This window comes from Taeniopygia guttata, chromosome 9, assembly GCF_048771995.1.
Source record: "Taeniopygia guttata chromosome 9, bTaeGut7.mat, whole genome shotgun sequence".
NCBI classification, from domain to species: Eukaryota; Metazoa; Chordata; class Aves; order Passeriformes; family Estrildidae; genus Taeniopygia; species Taeniopygia guttata.
In genome coordinates this window covers 6,489,654-6,515,442 of record NC_133034.1, presented here as the reverse complement: position 1 = coordinate 6,515,442, position 25,789 = coordinate 6,489,654, and the positions used below count along the sequence as shown (strand labels likewise).

Genomic DNA, 25,789 nt, shown 5'->3' with positions numbered 1-25,789 from the left:
TGGGAAACAACGTTGTGCATCTGATCTCCCCACAGCTCTCAGCTTTTCCCTCAAGGATGCTGTTCCACATAGTGCATTAGGCCACGTGGCTTTTTCTTAATAACACTCAGATCCTGAGGTCTGTTCTCAGGAAAAAACAACTGTGAAGTTGTTTTCTTCTAAGACCTATTGAAAGGAGCTGAACTGTATCCTGGGAGAGGCAGGGAAGGAGATGAAATCTTGCTCTGTAGATCTAACTGCAGATGCACCTACACTTTGTAGTATAGTTATACATAAAATAGTGATTAGGCTCTTCTGCAACATCTTTTTCTTTTCATCCAATCTAAATGTTTATGTGTTTTTGTGAAGCAAAATTTTTGTTGAAATAAAGATTCTTAGAGCAGTAAATGAGCTTTTTAAGTCTCAAATACAAATGATAGCTTGATCATATGGGGACAAGACTCATCATGCTGGTCTAACTATCCGAGTTGGTGGAATTGCATTAGGGATTAATTTGGCCCATTTAATTTAGCTAGAGATTTATTTTTAAGGAGGTGGAAGGGGGAAGGGAGGAAACAGGGTTAACAGGAATTGCCTGGGGAAATTAAAACCAAATGTCTGAATGTTTGTAGCATAAAGCAGCCCCAGGAAACAGAGAATGTAGTAGGGATTGCTCAGCTCATTAATCACAGTCTTTGCTACATTTCATTTTAAACTCTGGAGTTTGTTGGGTTTTTTATAGAGGAAAATAGTGAAGCATTGTCTGTTGGCATTTGTGCTTATGTATTATACCAACAATATTAACTTATTTAGCAACTCAGTGTTCTGGGTTTATAAATGTAGTAACAGACTCCTAAACCATGAGTGTTTGTCCCAAGGGCTGTCCTCTGTGTCCAGCTGCCTGAGACACTTGCAGGGCTCCCTTGTGCCAGGTTTTGTGAGAAACCAGTGCTTCTCTCTTGCTTTTTGGAAAGAGTATGGCAGGGGAGACATTGGATATGGTTATATTGGAGTGAAAAGGATCCCATGTAGCTGAAGAGGACCTGCAAGTCTCAGGATTGTCAGTTAGTTTTAGAAATTAGCAAAATCCAGCTTTCTTTCCATTGTCTATTCTCTACATTTCTTGATGAAATAAATTGCTGAGAGAAGAGTGAGCTTGCTCATGAGCTCATGAATACTTGGTGCCAGAGTTATTTCCAGACTTAAGTTTGTTCTCATGCTATAGGTGCCCGACTTGCCATTTTTCCTATCTTGGCAGACAAGATCATTTTAGATAGTATTTTATTTTAGTCTACCCATAGAAAGAGGACAGCACTCACTCTCTTGCAGGCACTGGTGGAGTTTACAGGGTGTTTGTTGTGGGAGGAGTGGATGGTGAATGCAGAATTGAGGGTTCATGTTTGGTCCTTCAAGGTCCACTCTTTGCAGTAAGAACAAAAGAGTTTGGGCACAGTTTTTGTGAAGTTGTGCTCATACTTTGCACCCTGTGATCAGTGCATGGGTGGGCTTTTGTTTCTGGGCATGTTGCATTTATCATCATTGTAATCACAGTAAGCTGCTCTCTTGGCTTGCTCAAGCCACAGCATTCTCCTGGCCTTTCTTGGATGGTAATATGCCTTTTGTAACTCCCAGGAAATAGAGGGTACTGGATATCAGACTTTCTCCATCCCATGGCTATAGGATTTGCACACTAACAGGTCTTCTCTCCTGCTTAGGAATTTGTGTTCAGAAAGGCAATAAAACTCAATATACACACCCTGATCTATTTTCTTTCCTAGAAGGAGCTTCAGCAGAAACCCTTGTTTTTAGCCAGGATAAACTTTCACTGTTTCTTTGTGCAATGCACCAGTCCTGGAACTGCCATGGGAAGTGTAACATGCAGTAGCAGAGAGCTGCTGTTCATTTAAGGGTTGCAGGTGCTGTGTCTGGCTCCAGGAAAGCATCATCCTTTCCCTCCTCACTCTGAAGTCTCCTTCACGTTGCTCTTTTTAAAACCAAGATCAGTAGGAAACTGTCACGACAAAGGGACACGGGCACTGCTCACAATTCTGTTCTCTCTTCTGTTTCTGCACATGAAGAGTTTGCTTAATAATGAGTCCATGGATTGGAAAATGGCGATATTTCTCTAAAAGAAGTACGAGTTCCTTTCTCAGTGAGGTAGATCAAAGGGATGAAACATTAAAATGTGTTAAAGGAAGTCAAAGAAGAATTTCAGGAGCAATAAACAAAAGCAACACATGCAGAGCATGTCTGTAGGACATACATAATCAGGGTCTGACCAGAGCACTCAGACCATAAGGTTTCATTGAGGAAATGAGGCTAATTCTTTATGCCTCTTTGCCATGGAGTTGCTTGAGATGGGTCTGTGCTGGTCTCTTTCTTCACAGGGGTCTTTGAGAATTTAATTTGTACTGAGGCATCAGGAGGATATGTTGTAGAACAAATGAAATGGCTGCTGAGAGACCTCCAGCACCAGTAACTAGTAGAAGTAGCATAATTTTCCTCTTAAAACCAGATTTTTAAACTTCAGTATTAAAGATTAAAGACAACGCACAATTGAATAAGAAACTCTTCTTCCCACCCAAATTTCTGGGCTAGAATTTGATTTTAGTCTCTTGTGCCTTTTATTCCAGAGAAGGCATTAACCAAGACCTGCTACATCTCCCACCCTGTATCACTGAGCAGTTCATCGAGCTGCTCTGTCAGTACAGCCCAGACCAAGTTTTGGAGACGCTCAAAGTTCTGGAATACTGCAGACTGGAGGAAACCATCCAGGTAGGAAAGAGATGTATGATCTCAGGGGCCATGGGGTGCATTCACATCAGCTCCTACCCCTTTAAACTGCTGTACAGACACTTTACCTTAGGCTTGGATTAATGCCTGGATGCTCTTCCAGCCTGTTTCTAGCACTCTGTCCCTCTGAGCTGCTAAACTGCTCTTCTGCAGCACAGGTGGATATATTTAAAATAGACTAACACTGAGCTGGGTTTCAGGGCTAATAAGAAAGGGCTGTTAGTGCTCTGAAGCTGCTGAGAAACTGCAGAGTAGAGGGTGGCTGTGTTGCTGCTAATTAATCATGTTGGGAGTATATAAAATCACGGGCCTGGGGTTTTTGGAAAACAGCGCTGCCAAAATCTGCCTTGTGCTGGGAGAGCAACTATTCCTTCTCTGTATGGAAATTGTACCAGTAATTTTTGAGTGCTGGTGGTGGCAATAGTGCATGCTGAGAAACAAAAGGAGATGCAGGAGAGCTGCTCAGGCTGGGTAAAGTGCCTGTGAGCACAGGCTCCAGCCCTGGCCAGCTGCTTGGCATTGTCTGTGGATAAACAAACACTGGCAGCTTTCTTCAGACACACGTTTACCTTTTTTTCCTTTCAACTCAGATAACCCAAAAACATCAGCTCCATGAGGCTTCTTCGTATTTACTAGAGAAGAAGGGAGATATCCATGGTGCCTTTTTGGTTATGCTTGAGGTACAGTACTCCCAAATCTTGAATGTGGCATTGTTGCCATGCCATCAGCATGCTGACCTGTGCTCAGTTTGGATGTTGTCCTTGTTCCTCCACTAGAATCCACAGAATTTGCCTCCTGTCAGATACCAATAAATTGAGCTGCCTGCATACTCAGAACATGAGTATATTTTTCTGACAAATCTTCAAACATTTAGAAGATACTAGATGCTGAAATTTGTTTCTCATAGCCAAAAATTATCTTTCAGCTCCTGCTTTCCCTTCCATATTTGCCATGTTAGTTGTGCTGGGGAGGAAAATGGGGGTGAACCTGTGTAACCACACCTTTGAAAAGCATCTCTATCGGGATTCTTGGGATTAAACTCCTAAGTTGACTGTTCTGTGTCCTCTTTTGTTTCAGCGATTGCAGAGCAAGTTGCTGGTGCTTATTCAAGATGGTGAAAGTAAGACTGAGTTAAATTCCATTTTCTATTAAAAACAGACAGATCAACACAAAATGTGAAGTGTCTGACACCTGGTATAATGAGATGGTTTCAGGTTTCTAGCCATTTGTTTCAGGATTCTAGGCATTGTAGTGACGCTGTGTTCATGTGGCAGCTACTTGGATGACACTCCCTAACTCTGGTGTTCTGATCTTGGTAGAGACCTCGAGCACTGTGAGGAATGGTTTGTGTGTGTGTGTGTGGCTAGCTGCCCTGGCAGCTTTTCCCATTGGGACTGGTCCTCTCACTGGCTTACCAAACACATTTCCCATGTCAGAATCCATTCAAACTCATTACTGAGCTTCAGCTGGTATTATATGGGAACAGTGATGGGAGACAGCTGGGAGTAGCTTTTTCAAAAGCAAATTTCTCAGATATATAAATAAGAATGTTCTGCCCACAGAAAATGAGTGTATGCACAGATGTGCTGTTCACTAGTCCAAGGACTCATGGGCACCTAATTAAATGCAGTGCCCATAGTTGTTACTTAATTGTATCCTAAACCATAGCTAAGATCTTCCTTATTTGATTAAATTAAATGTTTTACTTGCCCAATTTATTGTGCTATTCAGGAGAAGTGCCAAAAATCAGAACTTGTCTTTATAATGTAGTTGCTGACAGTACTGAGCAGACTTTAGATGAACAGCATGATTTTATTTTGCAGAAGGATCGATAGTTAATTTTTCTAATGGGAGTTAACTTGTCTAATAGAGTTTATGATGGTAATTTCCTTTTTCCCCCCTCTGACACTTAGGCTCATCTGAACCCTCCTTGCTAGAAAATATTGAAGATACTTTAATGAAAACAATTGCTCTTTGCCAGAGGAATTCACACAGTTTAGACCAGCAACAGCGAGAGGTAAGGTAGTCAAAAATGTGTCACCAGAATCAACCAAGGCTTCTGTGTCTCCTGAGGCTTTACCTCATGTGGCTCTTGCTCTCCACATCCATTGGGTACTGGTATGTCCTGGCAGTCACTGTGTGCCTCTCCTTGTGGTCTCCCTGTGGTGCTTCAGGGTTTGGAGCCATAGAGTGAAATCCTCACTCATGAGGGTGAAGCACAAAGCAAAGTCCAGGTCAGAGGGAGGAAAGGATGAGACCATGGCCTTCCCCCTTTCCAGCTCCAGATGGAAGTTGGGCACAAATGTCAGTCAGACACTGCAGAGGCACTGTGAGCTCTGAGCCAGCTTCCTGTGGCACAAAGCTGCTGCTGCTGTCACTGTGGCTGCAGAGCTGTTCACAGCCCCTGAATTGAGTGTCAGTCTGGGCTCTGAGAGGGGAGGCAATGCAGCTGCCTTGAGCTCTTGCAGAAGGAGCTGGCTTTGCCTGTCCCCTCGGACTGAGGGGAAGTGTTTCCATTTTGCCCATGTCAGTGACACAAAGGCATCTTTAGTCCTAAGATTCTGCATAGTTTTTATGATTTCTGAACTCAGAACAGAGAATGTTCATCCCATGCCTGAAGAGGTGGCATGGCTGGAAGTCAAGAACTCTAATTTCTTTACAAGCACTGCCCAGTGTGAGAGCTGACCTGCTCCATTTCTTCCCTGCAATGGTGGAACTGAGTCTTGGCTGGTGGCCTCTGACATTGCTCACAGCTCATTTTTAGCACTGCCCTGTTCTTACTGGTTCTTTCCTCACATTCCATGATTCCAGGCCCTCTGGTTTCCCCTGCTTGAGGCCATGATGTCCCCACAGAAATCCTCTGGTTCATCACAGTGTCCACACTCTGAATGTGAGTACTTTGACATTTGTGACCCAAATAGTAAAAGCTGTGTGCTGCCTCTCCTCTGGTGAAGGAATATAAGAGAAGTTGTTTCGTTACTCCATTCCTAAATATTCTTCTCCCTGACTGGCAGGAGCTTGGGTTGGGTGTCTGCTAGGCTGCAGCTATCAGGTGGATAGGGTTTTTTTCATTTGCTTTGTTTTGTCCTGTGTGGAAGAAGAAGCCTACCACAGCCTGTGCTAATAAGTTGGTTGCAGTGAGGATGGTCCCTGAAGGAGCCACAATGTGTACAAAGGCTCTGTGGGTTGTAGTCAGCGCTTGGGGAACTCCTGAGGTAATACTGTCATTGTGCATGCCCAGCCCTTTTGTGCACTTCTGCCTGCACCTGTCTGCCATATATAAATTTATTGGGACTTGAATATATCAGCTAAATTCTCTACTCCACTTCTGAGTCAGTAGCACACCTTGAACAGCAACCTGCCTTTGTGGGAGAGATAAGAGTAGCTAAAAAGGGGCTTAGATGCTTTGGTCTTGACACTCCCCAGCAGGGAAGAATGTGGAGCTGCTGGAACGAGCGTGGAGGAGGCACCAAGGTGATCAGAGGGATGGAGCAGTTCTGCTGTGAGGAAAGGCTGAGGGAACTGGGTTAGATGGGATTTTGGAAAGTAAGTTGTCTCTGTGAGGAAGGTGAGGTCCTGGCACAGGTTGCCCAGAGCAGCTGTGGTTGCCCCATCCTTGGAAGTGTCCAAGGCCAGGTTGGATGGGACTTGGAGCAACCTGAGGTAGTGGAAGGTGTCCCTGCCTGTGGCAGGGGATAGGACTGGATGAGCTTTAAGGTCCTTTCCAACCCAAACTACTCTGGGATTCTGTGAATAATGTCTTTTGCTCCATCCCAGACCCATGCTGGGAAGATTTAGGATCTAGGAACAAGTTTCATGCAAAGGTCAATGCTGGGAAGTTTTAGAGTTTGTGGGCTGTAACACAGACAAGGATCCAAAGTGGGATTTGGTAGCAACAGGAGAAGTGAATGGTGGCATTACCATGTAAGTGAAAATGTGGGTATTTACTGCAGGGGGGTGTGGAAGGGAATACAGAGGTATTGTGGGATCAAAACCTTGTAAGCACCCTTTATGCTGCAAAAAGCTGTGTTCTTAGTGCAGTACGTGCAGGAGAAAAAAATATAAAAGCTATTTTCAAACCAGAAACCATGACCTGAAATAAAACTCTATCTGTAAGACTGATCTCTCTTTACTCCTGGAATCCTAATGAACTGCTGTGGCTGTTGTTTGACATTCCAGCTTTGAAGAGTTTGACAATGCAAGTGCTAAACAACATGGCTGCATTTATTGCTCTTCCCTCAATCCTGCAGAGGATTCTCCAGGTGAGTTCCTGAAGGGAAGGAGGTTTCACCAAGCTGTGCCACTGGGTTACTGGGAGAAGGTATTCCCAGGTTGTTGGAGATGAGATTAGCTAGTTGTCTGTTCAGTGTTTCAGTAAAAATTCTGTTGGTGAAGCATAACGTGTAAAAGCTGATAGAGTTACCTGGGGTGACATGTGGGAACACACAGACCTGTGAGAAGGTAATTGAAGTAATTCCTGCAAACCAAATTAAATAGTACTTCTGAGGTTGCAGTTACTTGGAAATGAAACTTGGCAGGTTCAAGGGCAAAGCCACAATGAATTTACCAAAACTTGGCACTTAATTTGATGAAAGCCTTTTAGTGAAGGCTCTGGGATGGACAGTTGTGAAGACACTACAGCAAAGTGTATAGGCTTTGCAGAAAGAGCATGATTGGGCCCAAAATGTTATTGGTGGTGCAGTATTATTTTAGAGATGCAGTTAATGAGTAGCAAACTTGCAGAAGAGCTGATCTTAAGCAGGACCTTGGGTTGAGTGATCACAGGCAACTATAAATTGTTAATTTGCAAAACAGATGAAAGCTGATGTTGGGATTTAATAACAAACCTTGAAAAATGCAGAAAAGGAATTAGAAAAATTGTCTGTGTGTTGTGGAGTGGAATGGTTGAAGGATTGAGACACTGTTCAGCGTTTCTGTTCCAAGTGAGAGAGGAAAATGGCTTACAGCTTCACAGGGTGAACACACACCTCTAACAAACTCTTGGTTTGATATTAATATTGCACACAGTCTTGGATTTTGAACAAACTCCTAAAATAGCAAAGCGTGTTGCAAGAGAGTGAATAAAAAATGTGTTCAAATGAAATGTGGTTTTATCAAAGGAAGTGTCAAGGAAACCTAATGGCTCTTCAATAACTTATTTAGTCTACTTTTAGCTGAGGTTTTGGTATAATTTCTTGTTGGGCTTTGTTTGATGTTTAATGTAGGCAGGAAAGGATGGAGAAGCTGTGAGTGAATGGGAGGCTGCCAGGGAAGGGAGGCTTCCCTGGGTTGTGCTGAGGTCTGCCAAGATGGGATGGGAGTTAAAGCAGTGACCACACTGATAACACAGCTGGGAGGTGTGACAGTGAGGAGGAAGATCCTGTTCTCCTTTGGGATGAGGGGAGAGTCTTGTTGATGGCAGTCTTCACATATTTCATTCTATTTCTGTTCTGATGGACTCTTCTAGCAGCAGTAGAAAATCCCTTCTCCAGGGGCTGGCACTGATGTCCTGGAGGTAGCAGGGGAGTGAAATGTTTTGTCTGTTGTAGAGGGAAGTGGTTGGTGTGATGGCCCTGCTGGGGAGGCTGAGGGGATGCTTCATCAGGTGAAGTGCTTTACTGAGAAATGGGTCAGGCATCACTGAGAGCAGCATGTGCAGCTCTGGTCACTGGGTTTGGAGGCAGGGGGGAACTGCTCCTGCTCATTCCACCTCCCTGGACAGCCTGACAAATTCAGTCTGACTAAAGAGAGATTTGGAAAGGCAGATTTTTTGAACAACTAGAGCAAAAAAATGACGACTTCCTAAAATGCAGAGAAAATGACTGAATTCCAGGTAAAGTATCAGAAGTTCATAAAATGGGGCAGTAATTGGTACCTTGTAGCTGAAAAACAGGTGTAGGAAAAATAAAATCATAAAAACAATAGAAGATCCTATGGAAGGGGAGGTGGTGTTGATAGAAGGGATCTCTAAGTTGACTTTGCCTCTTAACACTTACTCTTCTGTGGATTTCACTCACACCCATGTATTTGCAAACACCTGAGGTGTGTGGAGTGATGTTACCTGGCTTGTTTGTGGGCAGCAGAGAGGCTGTGAGATCCTCACTGCATCCTGGGGATCCTCTGACAGATGCCAGCAGCTCAGCTGTGTCCTTCAGAAATTGCTGGCTGGTTTCACCTCTGAAGATTTTCACCTCTGAAGCTCACTTAAGCCTCTCCCAAGTTCTTATCCTCCTCATTAGGAGATGGGCTCTTCTGAGGGCTTGCCTGTGCTGAGTCTCACCAGTCTGCTGCCTTCAGTGCTTGGCACCTCCTGTGGGGACAGTGTCCTTTGTTACAAGACAAACCCTTCACTGAACCCTGTGCTCTTGTCCTTAACCCCCACATTTCCATTCACTCTGCCTTACCACCAACCCTTATTCCTGGGTTCCTGGCACTGCCCTGCACCAGCTCACTGCTGCCTGTGGGTTTGTGGCTGTATTTTGTTAAACTTCTGCTCAGGGGTTTGCAGAGGGTGCCTGTGGGAAGTTTCTGTGAAGTTTATTTGGATGCACAGCTTGGCCCTAGGGAGAGCATTGGTTGGAATCCAGCTGGGAAGCTGGTGTTGGGAGGGTAATGAGCAGGTCTTACTCTGTGGCCTTGTCATGAGTGCCAAGCTCAAATGTTCAGGCATTCTGAACCCTGGCCCTGCTGGGGATTAGGAAGAAAACTCCCTTGGAGCTAGGCAGCAGAGAGCACTGGAGTTTTTGCCTTCCAGTCATCTGCTTCCTTGGGTTATCTGGGAATGCCATTTAAGTGCCCTGAAGGGAAGAATCACAGCATGGCAGGCACAGCTGGTGCTTTCCCAGAAAGGAAGATCCCTGTGTTGTTAGCCCTGGCTGGGTGTTCCTTTTGCAGAACTGTGTAGTTCCTCTTTGAAGCCATGCAAAATTCTAAACCCTGTTGCCAAGCCCTTCTGTCTTGGCTCTGAGCTCTGTGCAAGGCACTTAGGTGTGTTACTGATGTGCCACCTTAACTGTGACCGCAAGGAAATACTGAAACCAGCCTTTCTGGGCTCTGGAGTGCATGCAGCCTTTCCCAAGCCCTCCAGATATTTTGGTGAAATGCAGAATTACAAGTGGTGCTTGTCTGACAGGGCCCTCAAATGCTGTTTCAGCAGAGCTCAAAGTTTATGATAGAGCATATATGTGCTGGAGCTGCAGGCTGGGAGGTGGCACAGCTGCCCTGGAATTCACTGGGGGTTTTGTTGGAAGGTGGATAACATCAGTGAACTGAGGTAGATTATCTTGCCCTCTGAAAAGGAATTAGAGTATTCCAATTTTAGCAGACTGTTTTTCTTCCTTTTCTGAGCTTAACTGCTTACAGATTATACCTTATGCAAATGTCAGCTTTGCAACCAAAGTGTTTGGCCAAGGGGCACCTTGCAGGGCTGGGGCAGATCTGCAGCTTCCCAGAGAAGTCACAGACTTGTGGCACCTGCCTGTCCCAGCACCTGGGCTCAGTGTTACCTGACTGAAGTCACATGAAATAACAGTTGATAGATTTGCTCCTGCTCATCCTTTATAGTGTTGGGGAGGGATTTATTAACTGGGAAGTCTGAACTAAATGCATTAGGAGAGATACCAGAGGAATCCTCTTGAGCATTAAGAAAAATTCCATGTTATTAAGGATGTGAGTGTTCTCTGAAGAGGGCTGAGAGGTTGAGTGTTAATTCCCTTACAAAGCTGTAATCCTTCATGAGTGTTTTGTAAGCAGATGCAGCTGATGCCTCCTACAAAATGGAGAACTGGAGAAGCCAGATATGTAAAAGCTACCAGCAGGGACCCCAAAGAGGGAAGGGAATGATTCTCTAAAAACTGCTCCAGAGTGGAAGCAGAAGGATTCAGAAAACTTCTCCTTATATTTTTTCCACTCCTGCTTAGGGCTTTGGCTGTTTTTTCTTCCTAGTTTGGGAGATCAGCACTGGGATTAGCTGTGTGTGGAGTGGTTCTCTGGCCCCTTGCAGAGGGGAGAAGCTGAAGTGAATGTGTTTGCAGAGTGCATTAATTAGCACTGGTAGCAAAGCAAGTGCTATCTCCTGGACCCAGGAAGAAATGGAAGAGAGAGAGGTGGCTGAAAGGGCTGTACGAGCACCTCTGGGCTGTCTGTGGATCCCTGCCAGCTCTTCCCATCTGTTTGTTGGTGGCAGCCCAGGGCAGCCAGTTTGGCTCTGGCTCCTTGTGTTGATGCCATGCAGGCTGCTGGGATCTGTTCCACTGCATGGGATGGCACATCCATGTCTGGAGTATGCCAGAATTCCAACCCAAGACCAATTTTATAAGGGGGAATTAATGAAAGATATTCCTCCATAAAACTAATGGATCCCACAAGGCTTTTGTGGCTGGAAGATCTGTGGGGTCTGAAGCTGCAATTTAGAAGCTTTGTAACTGTCTGGAGAAGTGACCTGGGAGCTGTGGGAGTGATGCTGGAGGCAGGCAGCTCCAGCCCATCCCATCCAATGGCTCCAGCAGGGAATGGCCATGGGGCTGCCAGGCTCAGGGTGAGGCTTGGCCAGACCATGGGCCTCCTCTGGGAGGAAGTAAGTCCATTTTCTTCCCAGTTGCCGTTATTTTTAAAGATCATCAAGCATGACTTGAGGAAAAGACAGCAACAGAAAGCCCTCAGACTTGTGTTCTCCCTCTGCAAAGCTGCAGATGGGTCTTTATTCTTCCCTCTTCTTCACATCTCTTCTGCTCTGTGTCCAGACAGGAAACCAGTGGCTTTGAAAAGCTCCACTTGTAGCTTAGGAAGTTTGAGGTGCTGTATGGAAATTGTGGGATTTGGACAGTTTGTGAGACACCTGTTGGCAATGTACTTGAGGGCTTTAGAAGAGGAGCTGCTGGCTGCCTGCCTACCTGCTCTGTGCTCTGGATCACATTCCTGCTCTCTGGAAGTCCTTTTGCCTCCATAATCCCTGCAGTGCAATGCACTTCCTGTGCTGTGCTGTTCACCCAACAGAAAAAGAGCCTGTGCAGCACATCCAGCTCTTCATGCTTCCTCCACATGCTCCAAATCCACACCTGGTTTTGACTCAGTGTTGTTACTGAGGGCTGCTTTTATTTAGGTTTGAATATTGGTGGTTTTGCCTGTCACACTGCCCGTGAGGGTTGTTGTTCAGGAGTTCCTTGACTTATTTGCTGTTCTGTCTTGCACCCCTCAGGGTCTTGTAGTGTAGCTTCCACGCTGCTTTAGTTGTCTTTGTCACTCTCAATTCTTCTTGCCCAGTCCCAGCATGGAATCAACCTTGCTCCTACTTCTTCTCTCATTCTTCTTATCCAGAGCTTGTTTATCCCACTTCTGTTCCTGTTTCCATTGTGTCCCCACCATTTTTCTGTGCTCTGGGTTAGTTTCATTTTCACATCTTGCTGATCTGTTTTTGCCAATGGCCTGCCCCTTCTACCAGGCAGCTTTCTCAGCTTCCTGCACAGAGTGATGCTTCAGGGGGTGCCAGGGTGGGTGTGCAGGGCTGTTAGGGCTGGAGCAGGCGGGAGAAAGGGGGAGATGCCCAGAATGATGACCTGTACCACAGCCCTGTGCTTGTGCTTCTGGGACATAGCAATAAAGCTGTTCAGGGCTTGTGGAAATCACCTCTGCAGCACCAGGAGAGCCCCAGGGCCCTGTTCCTCTGCCAGCTGGGCTGTGGGCTCAGCAGGGACTGCGGTGTGCTCTTCCAGCCTGCACATGCAGAGGGGTCTGGGGTGAGTCTGGGGATGAGGCACTCCAGGCTGAACAAGAGCATGGGGCAGTGGGGGAAGAGAGCTGGCTGGCCATGCTGTTCCCTTCAATATTCCTCAAATGTACTCTCCAGTCAGCTCCCGCAGCTCCTGAGTGGAGTTTCCAGTTTTGACCTAGGCACACTAATTTATAGTCATGTTGTTAGCTACTGAGTTTTGCTAATTACTGATTTTTCCCATCAGTGTGTGGGATTAGTCTGCTGTCCCTGTGTAAGTGCAGCATATTTAACTCTGCAGTTGTAGCTTCCACTTGCAGTTCCAATCCAGAGTAAAAGAAAAGACCTAAAAAGAATCAGAATGGTCATATCCTGTGATTCAACTGCAGCTTTGCATTTCTTCATACAGGATCCAGTTTATGGAAAAGGGAAACTTGGAGAAATTCAAGGGCTTGTCCTGGGAATGCTGGACACTTTTAACTATGAACAAGTAAGTTGCCTGTGTTTCTGTTCTGTCCACCACTGCATGCAGCATCATTTTAGCTGCCTGGCCTACTGCTCTTTCTCTCTCTTATTTGTCATTTCTGTCTGCAGGGCAAAGTCAGTGGGCATGTGAACGATTTCAGTGTGATTGGGGATGGGGAGGGAGTTTGGTTTGCTCACAGATTGTGAGTGAAGGGACTGACAGGTACATGGTGAACACCTCAGCAGCTCAGTTCTGTGTTAAATGTACCAGAAGGATAAACATCTGCTTTTTCTCCAGCTCATCCTGCAGTTAGGGATTCAAAGGCACAAAGCTGATACGTTTTATCTTTCTGTGCAGTTTTAAATAACAGGTTTTTAAATTAGGCTGTTTTTACACTTCCAAGTGATAATGCTGCACTTCCTTTGTGTCCTGGTGAGATCTCCTCTTAATCTCAGTCCTGCTTTTCTCAGCCCAGTCTCACATCCCAGGCAGTCTCCACACTTGAGCAGTTTTCTGAAACTCCTTTTCCCCTAAACAGGATGCACAGTGTTCCTCCGAGCCCCTCTCATCCCTCATGTGGCAGAGCCATCCCAGCTGCTGTTCAGGGCAGGCCCCCAGACAGCAGCAGGCAAAGCAGAAGCACAGTGGGAAAAAGCTTTGCTGTGGAGGCTGAGCACCAGGAGCCTTTTTCTGTGTTTGTGTTCTTGCAGAAGGTCTGGGCAGCTCCTGCCCCTGTCCCTGCCTGGCAGCTCTGGGACAGGCTGTGCCCAGGTGGGATCCTGTGGTGCAGCTTTGGCAGCTGCTGCTGTGGAGCACAGATGTGAATCAGGGAGCAGAGCCCCTATGCCTGAGACAAACTTGGTGCTGGAAACTCAGAGTGGTTCTTTGGGCTCCATGAAAATGAGCATCCATTGGGAAGGACAAGCAGATGAGCAATTCAGGGTTTTTTAAAAAGACTTTAATTGCCATAGTGCATTTGAGCTTTGATTTTTATTAGTACATTTCTCCTAAAATGGGGCTATAACCAGTAGCTTGCCAGGTAGAAGGGGAAAAAAAAAGGACATTTGATGTGGAAGATGACAAAATGAACCTGCCATGCCTCTGTTAATGCTCTTGGGCAAAAGTCAATACAGAACTTGTCTATTTGAGAGTGCAGAGGAATTGCTCCATTAATGTGTGATGAAAGGATAAGTGTTTTGAGGTCAGGGGATAGAAAGCATAGGAGAAGTGATTTTATTGGGTTGTTTCTGCTCTTAGTGAGCTGCTAAGTGGCTTGTTCTGAAGAACTGGCTGGTAGGGAGCTCCTGCATTCTGGAGGTGACCTATTCTGTGTGTTGTCTTCCACACAGACCCTTCTAGAGACAACCACGAGCCTTTTAAACCATGATCTGCACTGGTCCCTGTGTAACCTGAGAGCCTCTGTCACCAGAGGCCTTACTCCAAAGCAGGATTACTGCTGCATCTGTCTCCAGCAGTACAAAAGGAGGCAAGAAACTGCTGATGAAATCATTGTTTTCAGGTAAAGTTAAGGAGTGGGGTTGCAGCTGTGATTGTGTTAATAGTTTTAAAAGGGGAAACAAATTCTACTGGTTGGCTTGCCTGAGTAATGATCTGTATTCCTGTGAGCACATCTCCGTGCTGCCTTGCACTGTGAGAGGGCTGGCTCATCACACCCATCAGAGGCTGCTTTGCATGCAGCCAGCTCTGCCTGCCTGGGAGGAATGGTGTCCCAGTCCCAGGAGCTGGCTGTCAGTTTTCTGTCCCCTCTCCCAGCAGTGTGCTTTGGGCTCTGCAACACCCTGGCCTCATTTGTTTATTTGTACATCTTGGACCTGCCACAGCCCTGGCATCTCCCACGTCCTGTCTGTGCCCAGGTGTCTGTAAAATAAGGTGAAATCATTGTTACCTTGGTGTTACAGTCTGTAGCTGTATCAGCAAATGGGCATCCAGTGTTGATTCTGTGAGTCTGGAAATCAGCAGGAGGGTGAGGATACGCTGCTGATCTGCTGCTTCCCAGATGCAGCCTTGCCCCCTGGGCAGCCCCTTGCCCTCACGTGCAGAGCCCAGAGGTGCTGCCCTGCTTCCCAGCACTGCCTTCCTCTCTTCCCAGCTGTGGACACTTGTACCACTCGCTGTGCCTGCTGAGTAAGGAGTGTGGGGTGGTCACCAAGGGCCTCATGAGGTGGATGTGCTACAAATGCAACTCGAGCAACAAGGGAGGGAAGCTGAGTGAGAACTTCTCAGAGCTGAAAAAAGGGACTGCAGCATCCCTGGCACAGGTAAGTTTTGTGAGGTGGTTTCTTGTCGGGTAACTTTCATCATCACTTTGTTCTCTCTGCTTCCAGACAAGACTGATCAGAACCTGTCAAACACTCTCAGCAGCTAATCGGTCACTTTTCTGAATGCCAGTTTATTTTGATGGGAGTACAACTCTGGAAGTCAAAGAAATTTGTTCATCCAGAAGGTCTAGGATGAATGTGTTTGCAGAGTGCATTCATTAGCACTGGTAGCAAAGCAAGTGCTATTTCCTGGACCCAGGAAGAAATGGGAAATGAAAGAGACAGAGGTGGCTGAAAGGGCTGCATGAGCGCCTGTGAGGGGGAGCTGGATGCTTGCAGCTGCTTGTGTGGACAATTCCTGTCCATTTTTTTTTAAGGTGTGTTTTATATAAAATTTAGATTGAAAGCTGGCACATTCCTTGTGGCTGGATTGTGGAGTTTGTGTTCCACCTTCCTAGCACATAATCTGTCTCTGGATAAAAGACTCTGACTCACTAAGTGCTTGCACAATATTTTAAGAAGCTTGAGTGTAACCAAGATTGATGCAGCTGGATTTGGGTGAGAGAACAGAGAATTAATTTGTATTTATTGTCAGTATTTGTGCACTGAAAATTTCATCATCCCTAATTCAAACTGAAGTACAGCCTCAAATATGCACGGAGCTGTCTTTTTCCTGGGCTGGTGCTGGGGATGGTAAGCCCCCATGGCAGGTGGTTTGTTGGGCTCTCTTAAGGGATGTTGCATATGGGCAGCTCAGCTCTGCTGCTCCATGTTCCAGTGGCCCCTGGGTGAGGGTTTGTTCCCAAGTGCCTCGGGGTACTTTGTGCATGTCACTTTATGGATGTGCATGGAGCAGCATTCTCACTCCTGGAACCAAAATAATTCAGTCTTGGAGTATGTTTTTATAGTAGTACTTTGGTTTTGTTGGAGCAGATTATTTCAATTCCTGCCAAACTCCTCCTGATCAAAAGCTGGCTAAGGGCCTTAGTCAGCTGCTGTCAGCTGCTGCACTCACAGGAGAGGCTCCCTGCTTGGAGGAGATGTGGGGAGAGGGAATTTTGCAGCCTGTGTGGAGCACCATGCAGTCTCTGCAGTCAGGCTGTGTTAGTCTTTGATTTGGTGACAGCAGCAAAGCTTTCCCAGGAGCTTGGAAATCGAGTGTGGGCCAGCCAGGCTGAGCAGTGTGTGTGTTCCTGTCCTGCCACAGTGGGATGTGGGCACTGCATCTAAGGCGGGGAAAGTTCAGCAGCCCCACACCTCACCCTCTGCACTCCTGCCCCAAAGGAGTGGGCATAAATGGGGATGACAGGCTGGGGTGTAGTTTAAAAACTAAAAGCAGAATTAATTGCTAAAACTGCATTCAGCATTCAAGTGCCTGACACTTGATTCCAGTGCTTCATAATTGGGTTATCTCTGGCTTTCTCTTGGGCAGTCAGGGAGCCCCAGTGGCTCCCCTTTGACATCAGTCTGACTTACTCTGTAGAGAAAGAAGGGGAAAATGCTCCACATGCCATGGCAGTGATTGGGGTAAGGGGGAGAAGATGCTTCTTTTTATTTAACTGATGGAAGTGAAGGGCTGGCTGGGACTTGGGCCTAAACAGAGGTGTGGAGAGACTGGATGGGAAGAAAATTTACAGCATGGATCATGTAGTGCTAGCTGGAAAGTGTCATCCCAGGCCATCCCAGTGCAGGATGGTGCCCTGCTGCTGCTGTCATGTGCTCTTGGCAGGGACGTCGTGGCTTCCTGCTCCACACAGCCTGGCTCAGAGGAGCCCCAGCACTGCCCAGGCCCCCAGCTCCTCCCCCCTGAATCCCAGCTCCTCTCCAATTCTGGGATGTTCCTCACATATCCAAATTACAACATTTAACTGTTGTATTTGCATGTGATCAAACTGTTGCGCAGTCATGTCTTAAAAAAGCTGAGTGTATTTAGACTTGGCAATAGACTGGGGAATCTCCAGCTCCTGCAGGAAGTTTGTTTGCTGAACAGTCACTGCTCAACAGCATTAATTAACCCTGGGAGGTAAGGGTTCCTCTGACCTGGCATGGGGCTGAGTTACAGAGCAGAGTTTCTGAGCTGGGGCAATGCTGGAATGCAGCCTGGGGGAGATGGGGCTTCTCTGTGTCCTCTCTTGACTCTGCTGGCCCTGGCCAGACCCAGAGCTCTGGGCTGGACAAGCTGCTCTGGCTCCACAGCTGGTGTTTGTGAGCAGGAAATCCTGAGTGAGGTCCTGCTAAGAGCATTGTGTTTCCAGCCCTGGCCTCCTGAGAGTCAGACTGGGGCTCCCAGGCCCTTCTGCACAGAGATCTGTGGGGGGATGTTTCCCTGTAGTCCTTTTGAAGACCCTGAAAGCTTATTTCCTCTCTTGGCAAAATCTAATATGGTGATCTTCAGTTGAGGTGTTTATTTTCTTAGGAAGCCTTGAATTAAGAGTAGAGTCATACTGAGAAATGCCACTGAGCATCTGGAGTGCATTTCACAGCACTAATTCTGCCCTGCCCAGGCAAAGGCTGTCAGTTTGAATAGTGCAGTGTGGCTGAGATGTGTATGTGAAACGACAGCCCAACAGACAGTGCATCCCCTGCCCCTGTGCTCTGTGTGTGATGCTGGGGCCATTCCCTGAAACTGGGGAGGTGGAGAGATGCCACAAGCCAGCACTGACCCATCATGGGATCAGTGACAGCATGGATTTAAGTGGAACCTGGCTGGGATGAGGGCTTGGCATGCTCTGCCCCAGCCAAAGGGAGCAGAAAGAAGGGCACAGGGGATTTTCTTTCCTCTGGTTCTACTACCAAAAGTTTGTGCTTTCTGTGTTACCCCTGAGCCTCACTGGCTTCCCAAGGGTAATCCTCTGGGGCTGGACCATCATCTGTCCTGCTCTCCCTGCCGTGGAGCATCCCCTAAATGAGAGCTAAAAGAAATGGGAGCATGGTTTTTTTGGTGGGTCCCTACTGCACTTGCAGGGCTGTATGTTTGTTGTGGTGTTTGTGGGGGATGAGGGCTCAGCAGCTGGGCCACTGCCCGAATACCTGCGGGAAAGGCTCCGGGTATCCCAGCCGCTGCTTCCCAAAACTCATTTGCCTCATTTCAGTGAGCAAATGTTCTTCATTTCTTCTGCCAGCTTATACAGTAGGGCTCAGGGAGAGGAAGAGTCTTGGCTCCTGGGCCATAAGCCCTGCCACAAACCCCTGAGCTGCCATGCTCTGGTTATTCCGTGTCCGAGGAGTTCCGAGCATGCTGCTGTTGGAGCTGTCCAGATGGCAGATATGTTTTATTCAGGAGTTTAATCCTGTCAAGTCACGCCAGGATGGACAATGGACTTGATCTATAGTTAATCCAGTTTGTCAGGCTCTGCCTTTGGGCTCTGTCCTGCAGTTTTCCCATGTCTCTCCCTATGACAGCCTTCCGGAGCCTCAGAAGGATTCCCACGTGGGAGGGCTGGTACCACATCCCCCGTGTGACCTGAGAGGTCCCTCTGCACCATGTGCTTTCTCTTGGGCAGTAGTGAAGGTTTAGGATGGTTTTTTTCACCAAAACTTACTTTAGAGCTTGAGAGATGTTACATGACCTCCATCCATCAGGAGACAGAGCCGGTGTTACTGTTTTCAGGGCAACAGTGACCATCAGTTATTAACTTGTCTTCAGCAATACAAAAAACTTCCAAGGGGTTTGTAGCTTTGGAAATATAGATGTGATTCCCCCAGTAACACTATAGAGGTAACCAGTGTTTTACACAGTTACATCCTCTCCTCTATGGTGAATGTTCCCATGTACAAATTAACTGAGCAAATACCCAGTCCAAATATCCTCCTGGGCTTTGGAGGTGGATTCCTTCACTTCAGCAGTGCACAGGAAATCCGCGTGAGGAAGGAACTGGAGATACAGAACATCTCTGATTGCTTGTAATGGAAACAAAAGTGATCTAGTAAGAAGAATACTGAGTGCAGGTGTCTCCATGAGTGGGTAGGGGAGGACTGGCACCAAAGCTAAAACTGCAAACAATACAAATTGAAAAAGACTGATTTGAAAACCAGAATTATCCTGTAACAGCTTTTAAATCAAAATTGACTGTTTTCTTGAGCTTCTCATGCTAGAGGAGTTGGGTGAGTTTTTTTGTTTTGTGGGGTTTTTTTTTTGAGAAAGATTAGAGTGAATTGTAATTCTGTCCCCTGGCCTTGCTTTAGAGCAGTCTGCAGCCTGGCAGAAAGCTCCTTGCACTGCCTACAGTCCAAAGTCTGGCACTGTGGGGTCTGTGAGACACTGACAAGGGGCAGGAACAGCTGATCCCAAACTGCCTGGAGCCAGGAGCAGTGAGACCAGGATTACCTGGGGAAGGGTCATGCCTGGTTAAGAGCAAAAGTGGGGAATCTCGGCTTGACTTTACATCTCAATTTCTAAGAAACTATTCCTACAGTCTGATGAAAATTTCCTCCCATTTAATAAAGCATTCCAGTCTGGGAGGATGTGTAGAACAGGCTCATTGAAATGCAGTGGCAGCTGCTGGGCTGCAGCAACCTGTGGATATTCCATAAACTGCAGCAGTCTCTGTTGGCAGTGGTTCTGTGAGCTGAGCTGGTGCCCCACAGCCCAGGGTGTGTCCATCAGGATCCAGCACAGCACCAGGGAGGGCAGGAGGTCACTGTGCCTCACAGAGCAGGGACATGTCCCAGGGGAGCTGTTCCTCAAGCTGGGCTGACTCCTGCTGCTGCTTCAAGGGGGATGGCTGTTCCCCTCTGTGATTCCAAGCTGAGAAATAGGCTAAGGGTGCCTCTGACTCCTGACTGATGTTCCTCTGAAAGAGGGGAGTGACATAAAGGCAAGCCAAGGCTTTGGCTGTTTGTAGTCCCTTGATGGGGAAGGGGTAGGAGAGGGACTGTGCCAGTGGTGCTGGCTGTAGCCCAGGGTGCAGGAGCTGTTCTGGATGGTGCCTTTCAGGAAAGCAGGGGAGCATCAGTGTCTGGTAAATCCCATCAGTGGCAAGCTGCAGTTCCCACAACCCTCTCACAGCCTGTGGCACAAGGAGAACAATGTTGTGTGGTCTGTGTGTGACTTGGGCAGCTGCAGCTGAGCTCCTGGGGCCAGAGCTGGGCTGGGCATGTGCTGAACCTTCTGGATACACAGCAGTGCCAGGCTGCTCCCAGGGGTCAGGAGGATGAAGGGGACAGGAAACAGAGGTGTTCCCATGGGTTTTCTGTAAGGTTTGGGGTCACATTACCTATTAGCCTCTGGCAGGAGAGGTCACTAACCCTTACAACCAAGTAGGATGTCTTCCCTCTTCTGTGTGTCTTTTATGTAGGACTTGAGGGAATGGCTGGAGCTTTGTCAGGGCAGGGTTAGGCTGGATATCAGGAAAAGGTTCTTCCCCAGAGGGTGATGGGGCACTGACCAGGCTCCCCAGGGAATGGGCACAACCCCAAGGCTGCCAGAGCTCCAGGAGCATTCAGACAAGCATTCAGGCATGGGAGGGATTGTTGGGATGTCTGTGCAGGCCAGGGGTTGGATTTGATGATCCTCATGGGTCCCTCCAGCTTTTGGGACATTGTGTGATTTACCTTCCCTTTCGCTCCCCAGCTCCTGCCCTTGAGAAAACACTGCACCTCCTCACACTTCTGTGCTTTGCCCTGTGGGATCTGTTCAACAGCCTCTTGGCTTTTCTCTAGAAAAATAATTCTCTGCATGGGGCTTCCGAATTCTCAGGTGCAGGTGCTGAGCTCAGCCCAAGCACAGGCCTGTTGGGTGCCACCTTTCACATTTAATCCATGTGCTGCCACGCTTCTCTGAGTGGTGGGTGAGAAATGAACACTGTGTCTGCTGGGCTGTAGTGTCCAGTGAGGATGTGTGGGGGTTGTGTTTGTCTAATTAACTCTGAGCAGTGTTATTGCTCCTTTGGCTGAAGGCATCCGTAGAAGTCCAAGGGAATATCCCAGCAGCACCTGGTGTGGGCAGGAGAAGCTAGCCAGAGCATGGGTGGGGCTGTGCCTGTGTGCTTCCCTTTCTCACACAGACAGTGCCCTCCTCTCCTGTCACTGCAGTCTCATGTGGCTGCAGCAGTGACTCTGGCGGAGCACAAACAGACCTGTGCTCTCCCAGGCCCTGAGTGGGAGGTTTTCTCCTCAAGTTCAGCTGGAAATAAGAGGCATCTGCCTTTCCCCTGGTGCTGCTGAGGAGTGAAGGCCAGTGCTGTGTGACAGACTGCCTGTGCTGGGAGGCTGCTCTGCCCTGGGCAGCTGGGGCTGTTGGTGCCTCTGGCAGGGAGCAGGCAGGGCTCACCTGCTGCCAGGCCCTGCGTGCTCCTGCGGGTGAGGTTCTGGAGGCTCTGGGGCTGTCCCAGGGCAGGGCAGCCCTGCCAGGCTGTTCCCTGTGCAGTGTGGGCCGGGTGGTGTTCCTGGCATCTCCCTGGGCAGGGGCTCTGCAGAGCTCAGCAGCAGCAGCAGGACGCTGCTGTTCTCAGAGGGTGTCCTCAGGTTTCCCTGAAGTTCCTGAACAGCTCTGTAATGTCACTGTCATTGCAGTGACTTTGGGCCACAGCCTGCCTTGCTCTCTCTTTGGTTCGTTATTCCGGGTTCCTGGGAGTAGCTAAAACCAGCAGGGCCTTATCCAACAGAAGAGAGGCAGATTTACTTAGTTTAACATGATTTATCTGGGTTTTCACTGTGGGCTCAGCTCTGTAAATGGGAATGTGGGGTGGGTTGCCTTTCTTTAGAATCCCAAACCCTTTCCCAGGACTTCTGGCTGCCTCTCCCTGTGTTAAGGGAGCAGCCCCTGGGGCGGTGGGGTGCTCTGAAGCTCCAACTGGTGCAGCAGTATCTTGTGTGGAAGGAATGGCTGAGGGACAGCTCTGGGATGGTCCCTTGGTGTGGCTATGGACGGTGCTTTCACTCAGACTGTTGGAATCTGCTTTGCTTAAGCACTGGCTGGCGATGGAATTTGTAGCTGTTAAATTAAAGATAATTGCAAGCTTGGGAGGGCTGTGTGGTGACTACCAGAAGGGGTGGAATACGTGCAAGAAAAGCATGCAATAGAGATTAGCATTAGTGGCGGGATCTGGGAGGGCTGGGAAATGAAAAAAGCTTTTTCCCTTCCTCCTGGCTCAGATCCTCAGGAGATGAATTGCCTCTCTGGGGTTCTGTGTCTTGTCTGAGGCCTTTCTGAAGGGGGTGCAAGGCTGTGGCTGGAAACAGGTTGGAGGTGCTGAAGGGTCCATATCAGAGGTGGCCAGCCCTGGAGACAGAGGCTGTGCTCTGGGGTGAGCCCAGCACCTTCCACTGACACCCGAGTGCTGCTGTGGGACCCCGGGAGCCTCCCGTGGCTCCTGAAGGGAAACATGCTTTTAGTGACACGGTAAAAAAGGAAAAGGCCTGACAGCAGTTGTTTCCATGACAACAGAAAGAATTGCCTGCAATATTTCAGCTCATCAGCCTGGGAAGAGCCTGATTGATAGTTACGTACATGTGGTAGGGAGGGAGCAGGAGAGGGGAGGCCAGTTATATTGCATTTTCCTGTCCTTGAATGCTTGTGGCCACAGCAACTGTGGCCAACTTGCTTTTTCTGTTTTCCAAGTCAGGATGACCTGTGTGCCTCTGGGAAGCACTAGTACAACCTGCTGGCTGTGAGTCCCTGCCCCTCCCTGTCCCAGGCTCCCAGGCTCAAAGCCAGGTGTGCAGGGAATGGGGGCATCTGGCTCCCTGACTGGCAAATAGTTATTTACACTACAGAGAATATCCTGGAGAGGAAGGAGAGAGTTTGGCAAATGTTTCCAGCATAAGTGATCCACACTCGGGACGTGGTTCTCTTCCCAGACTAATGATCAAAGGCAAGACGTGTGTGGGTTTTGGGATGGTCTCAGAACCATCCAGGCTCCAGGAGCCCCGTGGGGGGCTCAGTGCATCTCCCCTTGCCAAAGAGCCCAAAATCAATGCAGCTTCAGTCGGTACCCACTGGCAGGATTGTAGCATTTTTGGTTAGTAGCCCTTGGGAAATGTATTTTGGAGAAGGTATTTGAATGTTCCCTTAAAAATGGATCCCCAGAGACAGCAGATGCCAGCCTGCTGTTCATGAGGGAGGCTGTTCTCCTGGCTCCTCTTGGGGTTTCTTGATGATGCTTTTGCTTTGCAATATGAGCAGAAACATTCAAAATAGAAACACAGTGGTGTGATAAATGGAACAAACCTACAAGAATCTGTGATGCTTTGTCATCTCTCCCTGGGACATGTAAATGGTGCCATTTACAGCAGTTTGAGTGTGTGCCACCCTCTCTGCATTATTGCTCTTGGTGCAGCCCTGGGCCCTCTCTTTGCACTCACCTGCAGCTGCCCCTCACTGCTGGGGGACACTTGGGCTTGTACCCCACAGCTGGGCAGGGCCACGGTCTCAGGACGTGGCTGCCACTGCCATATGACTCACCTTGCCTCCCCTTTCCACCCCGCAGTTCCCAGCTTTCAGTCTGGAACACCCCACTAGAGAACAAGAGATGGGACCTCATAATGCCATTTTAGGGTGCCAATAGCTGTTAATAGTCATTGGCAGAGTCATGGGGTAGCAGGCACACACAGCCCGTGTCCTTCCAGTGTTCCTGTGCCACGGTGTCAGGCTGGATGGGGCTGGGATATGGGAAAGGGCTGGGGGAAGCTGCTGCTGCTGCCTGGGAAGGAGCTTGGAGAGGCTGCTTGGCCCCAGAGGCCCTTTAGTTCTCTTCCCAGCTGGCTGGGAGTGAGTTCTCCCATGCCATTTTTCCTTCCTCAGAGGTATCCCGGTACTGTCAGTCTGTGCCATCAGGGACAGAGCCCAGCAATAACTCACTGTGGATGCAGGGGTGTAACTGTCCTTTGGGCAAGAACAGGACTATTTTTTTCCCCCCACAAACCTAGGGTGCACGTAGTGGCTTTATGCTAAAGGAAAGATGGCTAAAAAGACCTCCCAAACAGGTTGTGGACTGTCTGCTCCCAGCCCAGGAATTAATTTCTGTGTGTAGGAACTTGACAGCCTGCTCTGCGTGGTTTCTGTAACTTTTTTACTCTTTCTCAGATGAGTTCAGAGTCTGTGTTGGATCCTCAGCAAATCCAAGCTTTTGACCAGCTCTGCCGACTCAACCGAGGCACCTCCCGAGTACGTACCCCCCGTTTTCCTTCTGCTTTCAAACTGCTGATGGGCATTTTTCATGTGGCCAAGCCAGACACTGGCACTGGCAAGCGAGGGCTCTGGCTTTTCTCTGGGGTTTGGTCTAGTGCTGGCACTTGGCTGTGGTACACTGCAAGGCAGCCATGCTGGGGAAGCCACTGGCAGGGAAACCTTGGGAATGCCTCTGGCTTTCTGGCTGGGCCTGAGAAGTGTCCATGGGGTGATCCTTTGTGGATTTGTAACTAAGCTCCCCTCTAGACACTGTAGACACTCCCTCTTCCTATGCCTGTGCTGTCCCAAGGAGAGCGCAGCTCCCTCTGTCCCTGGCATTTTCCTTGTGCCTCCTGCCTGTTTTGGCTGTGGTTGTTGGCACTTTCAGTTCTTTCTGGGTTTGTTTTTAAATTATATGACTTCAAAGCAACCTGCAGACCCCTGGAGAGTTGTTCAGTTGAGGACTGGTGACCTGCACGGGGCTCTGTAGGGTTCCTCCATGCCATCCATGCCAAGCTGGGTTAAGGTTTCTCTTGCAGCAGCAGGGACACAGTGACGCCCTGGGCTCTGTGTACCTGCAGGAGTGTTCCCAGGGTGACCAGGGGGTTTTCCTTGCAGCTGGCTCTGCTGACGGAGCTGGCGCGCGGGGGCCACGCTGGCGGTGACAAGCACGGGCTGCTCAGTGTTTCCCACGGGGAGCCGGCCACCAGCAGCGTCTTCCAGAACGAGAACTTCCAGCTGCACCTGACGCCCCCTCCGCTGGCTGAAGAGTAGCGCTCCTGCCCTGGCTGCTCCCAGGACGTGGTGCTGGGGAGCCCTCCCACCACAGCATGGGATTTTCCCCACACCACCTTTCCCAGAATCTGCTGTGCTGACCCTCACTGGGCACTGGTGGGTCATGGCCGGGTGATGCCCCAGCTGTGCTTTGGCAGTCGTGGGGCAGCTGGGCTGGAAGTGGAACCTGGGGACAAACCCCAGCATGGTGGGGCACGGGGAGGGCTGCTGTGCTGATCCAGGGGCTCGTGGCAGCAGCGGGAACTTTTCCAAGTAACCAAATCAGCTCTGCCCTGCTGGAGGAGCCTGTCCTGTGCCCAGAGGCCCCGTGTCCCTGTGCTGTGCTGGTTCTGTGGCTGGGGGTCACACCTGAGTTCTGTGTTCTGCTAAAAGCAGCTGTTCTGGCAAGGCCTGGCCCTGCTGTCTCACAGCAGCAGCCCTGGGGTCTGAGGGCACAGAATGGGCAAATCTGGAGAAGGTTGAAGAATGCAGGAAATGACACCTGTGTGAGCAAACTGACCTGCACACGCTGTGTTCTACCAACCCATTAAAGAGGCCCTTGGCTGAACTTCCCTGTGTGACTTCTGCACTTCTGTGAGTGGGCTGCTGGTAAGAGAAAGATACATCTTGTGCCTGTGGGAGAAGCTCAAACCTCCCCTCTCACCTCATACCTGTGTTGAGGG

General features: G+C 48.6%; 1 protein-coding gene across 2 annotated transcripts in view; it reads left to right on the top strand.

Moving 5' to 3' along the window:
* Window positions 1-25,674, top strand: part of VPS8 (VPS8 subunit of CORVET complex) — a 66,691-nt gene extending 41,017 nt beyond the window's left edge. For both annotated transcript variants that reach the window (XM_030280403.4, XM_030280404.4), the window contains exons 35-45: window positions 2,613-2,754; window positions 3,363-3,452; window positions 3,850-3,892; window positions 4,686-4,789; window positions 5,584-5,662; window positions 6,952-7,034; window positions 12,888-12,968; window positions 14,294-14,463; window positions 15,055-15,223; window positions 24,249-24,329; window positions 24,951-25,674. In XM_030280403.4, the coding sequence (XP_030136263.4) occupies window positions 2,613-2,754; window positions 3,363-3,452; window positions 3,850-3,892; window positions 4,686-4,789; window positions 5,584-5,662; window positions 6,952-7,034; window positions 12,888-12,968; window positions 14,294-14,463; window positions 15,055-15,223; window positions 24,249-24,329; window positions 24,951-25,106 (1,198 nt within the window). In that variant the 3' untranslated portion in view covers window positions 25,107-25,674. The remainder of the gene's footprint in view (window positions 1-2,612; window positions 2,755-3,362; window positions 3,453-3,849; window positions 3,893-4,685; window positions 4,790-5,583; window positions 5,663-6,951; window positions 7,035-12,887; window positions 12,969-14,293; window positions 14,464-15,054; window positions 15,224-24,248; window positions 24,330-24,950) is intronic.
* The last annotated feature ends 115 nt before the right edge of the window (window positions 25,675-25,789 follow it).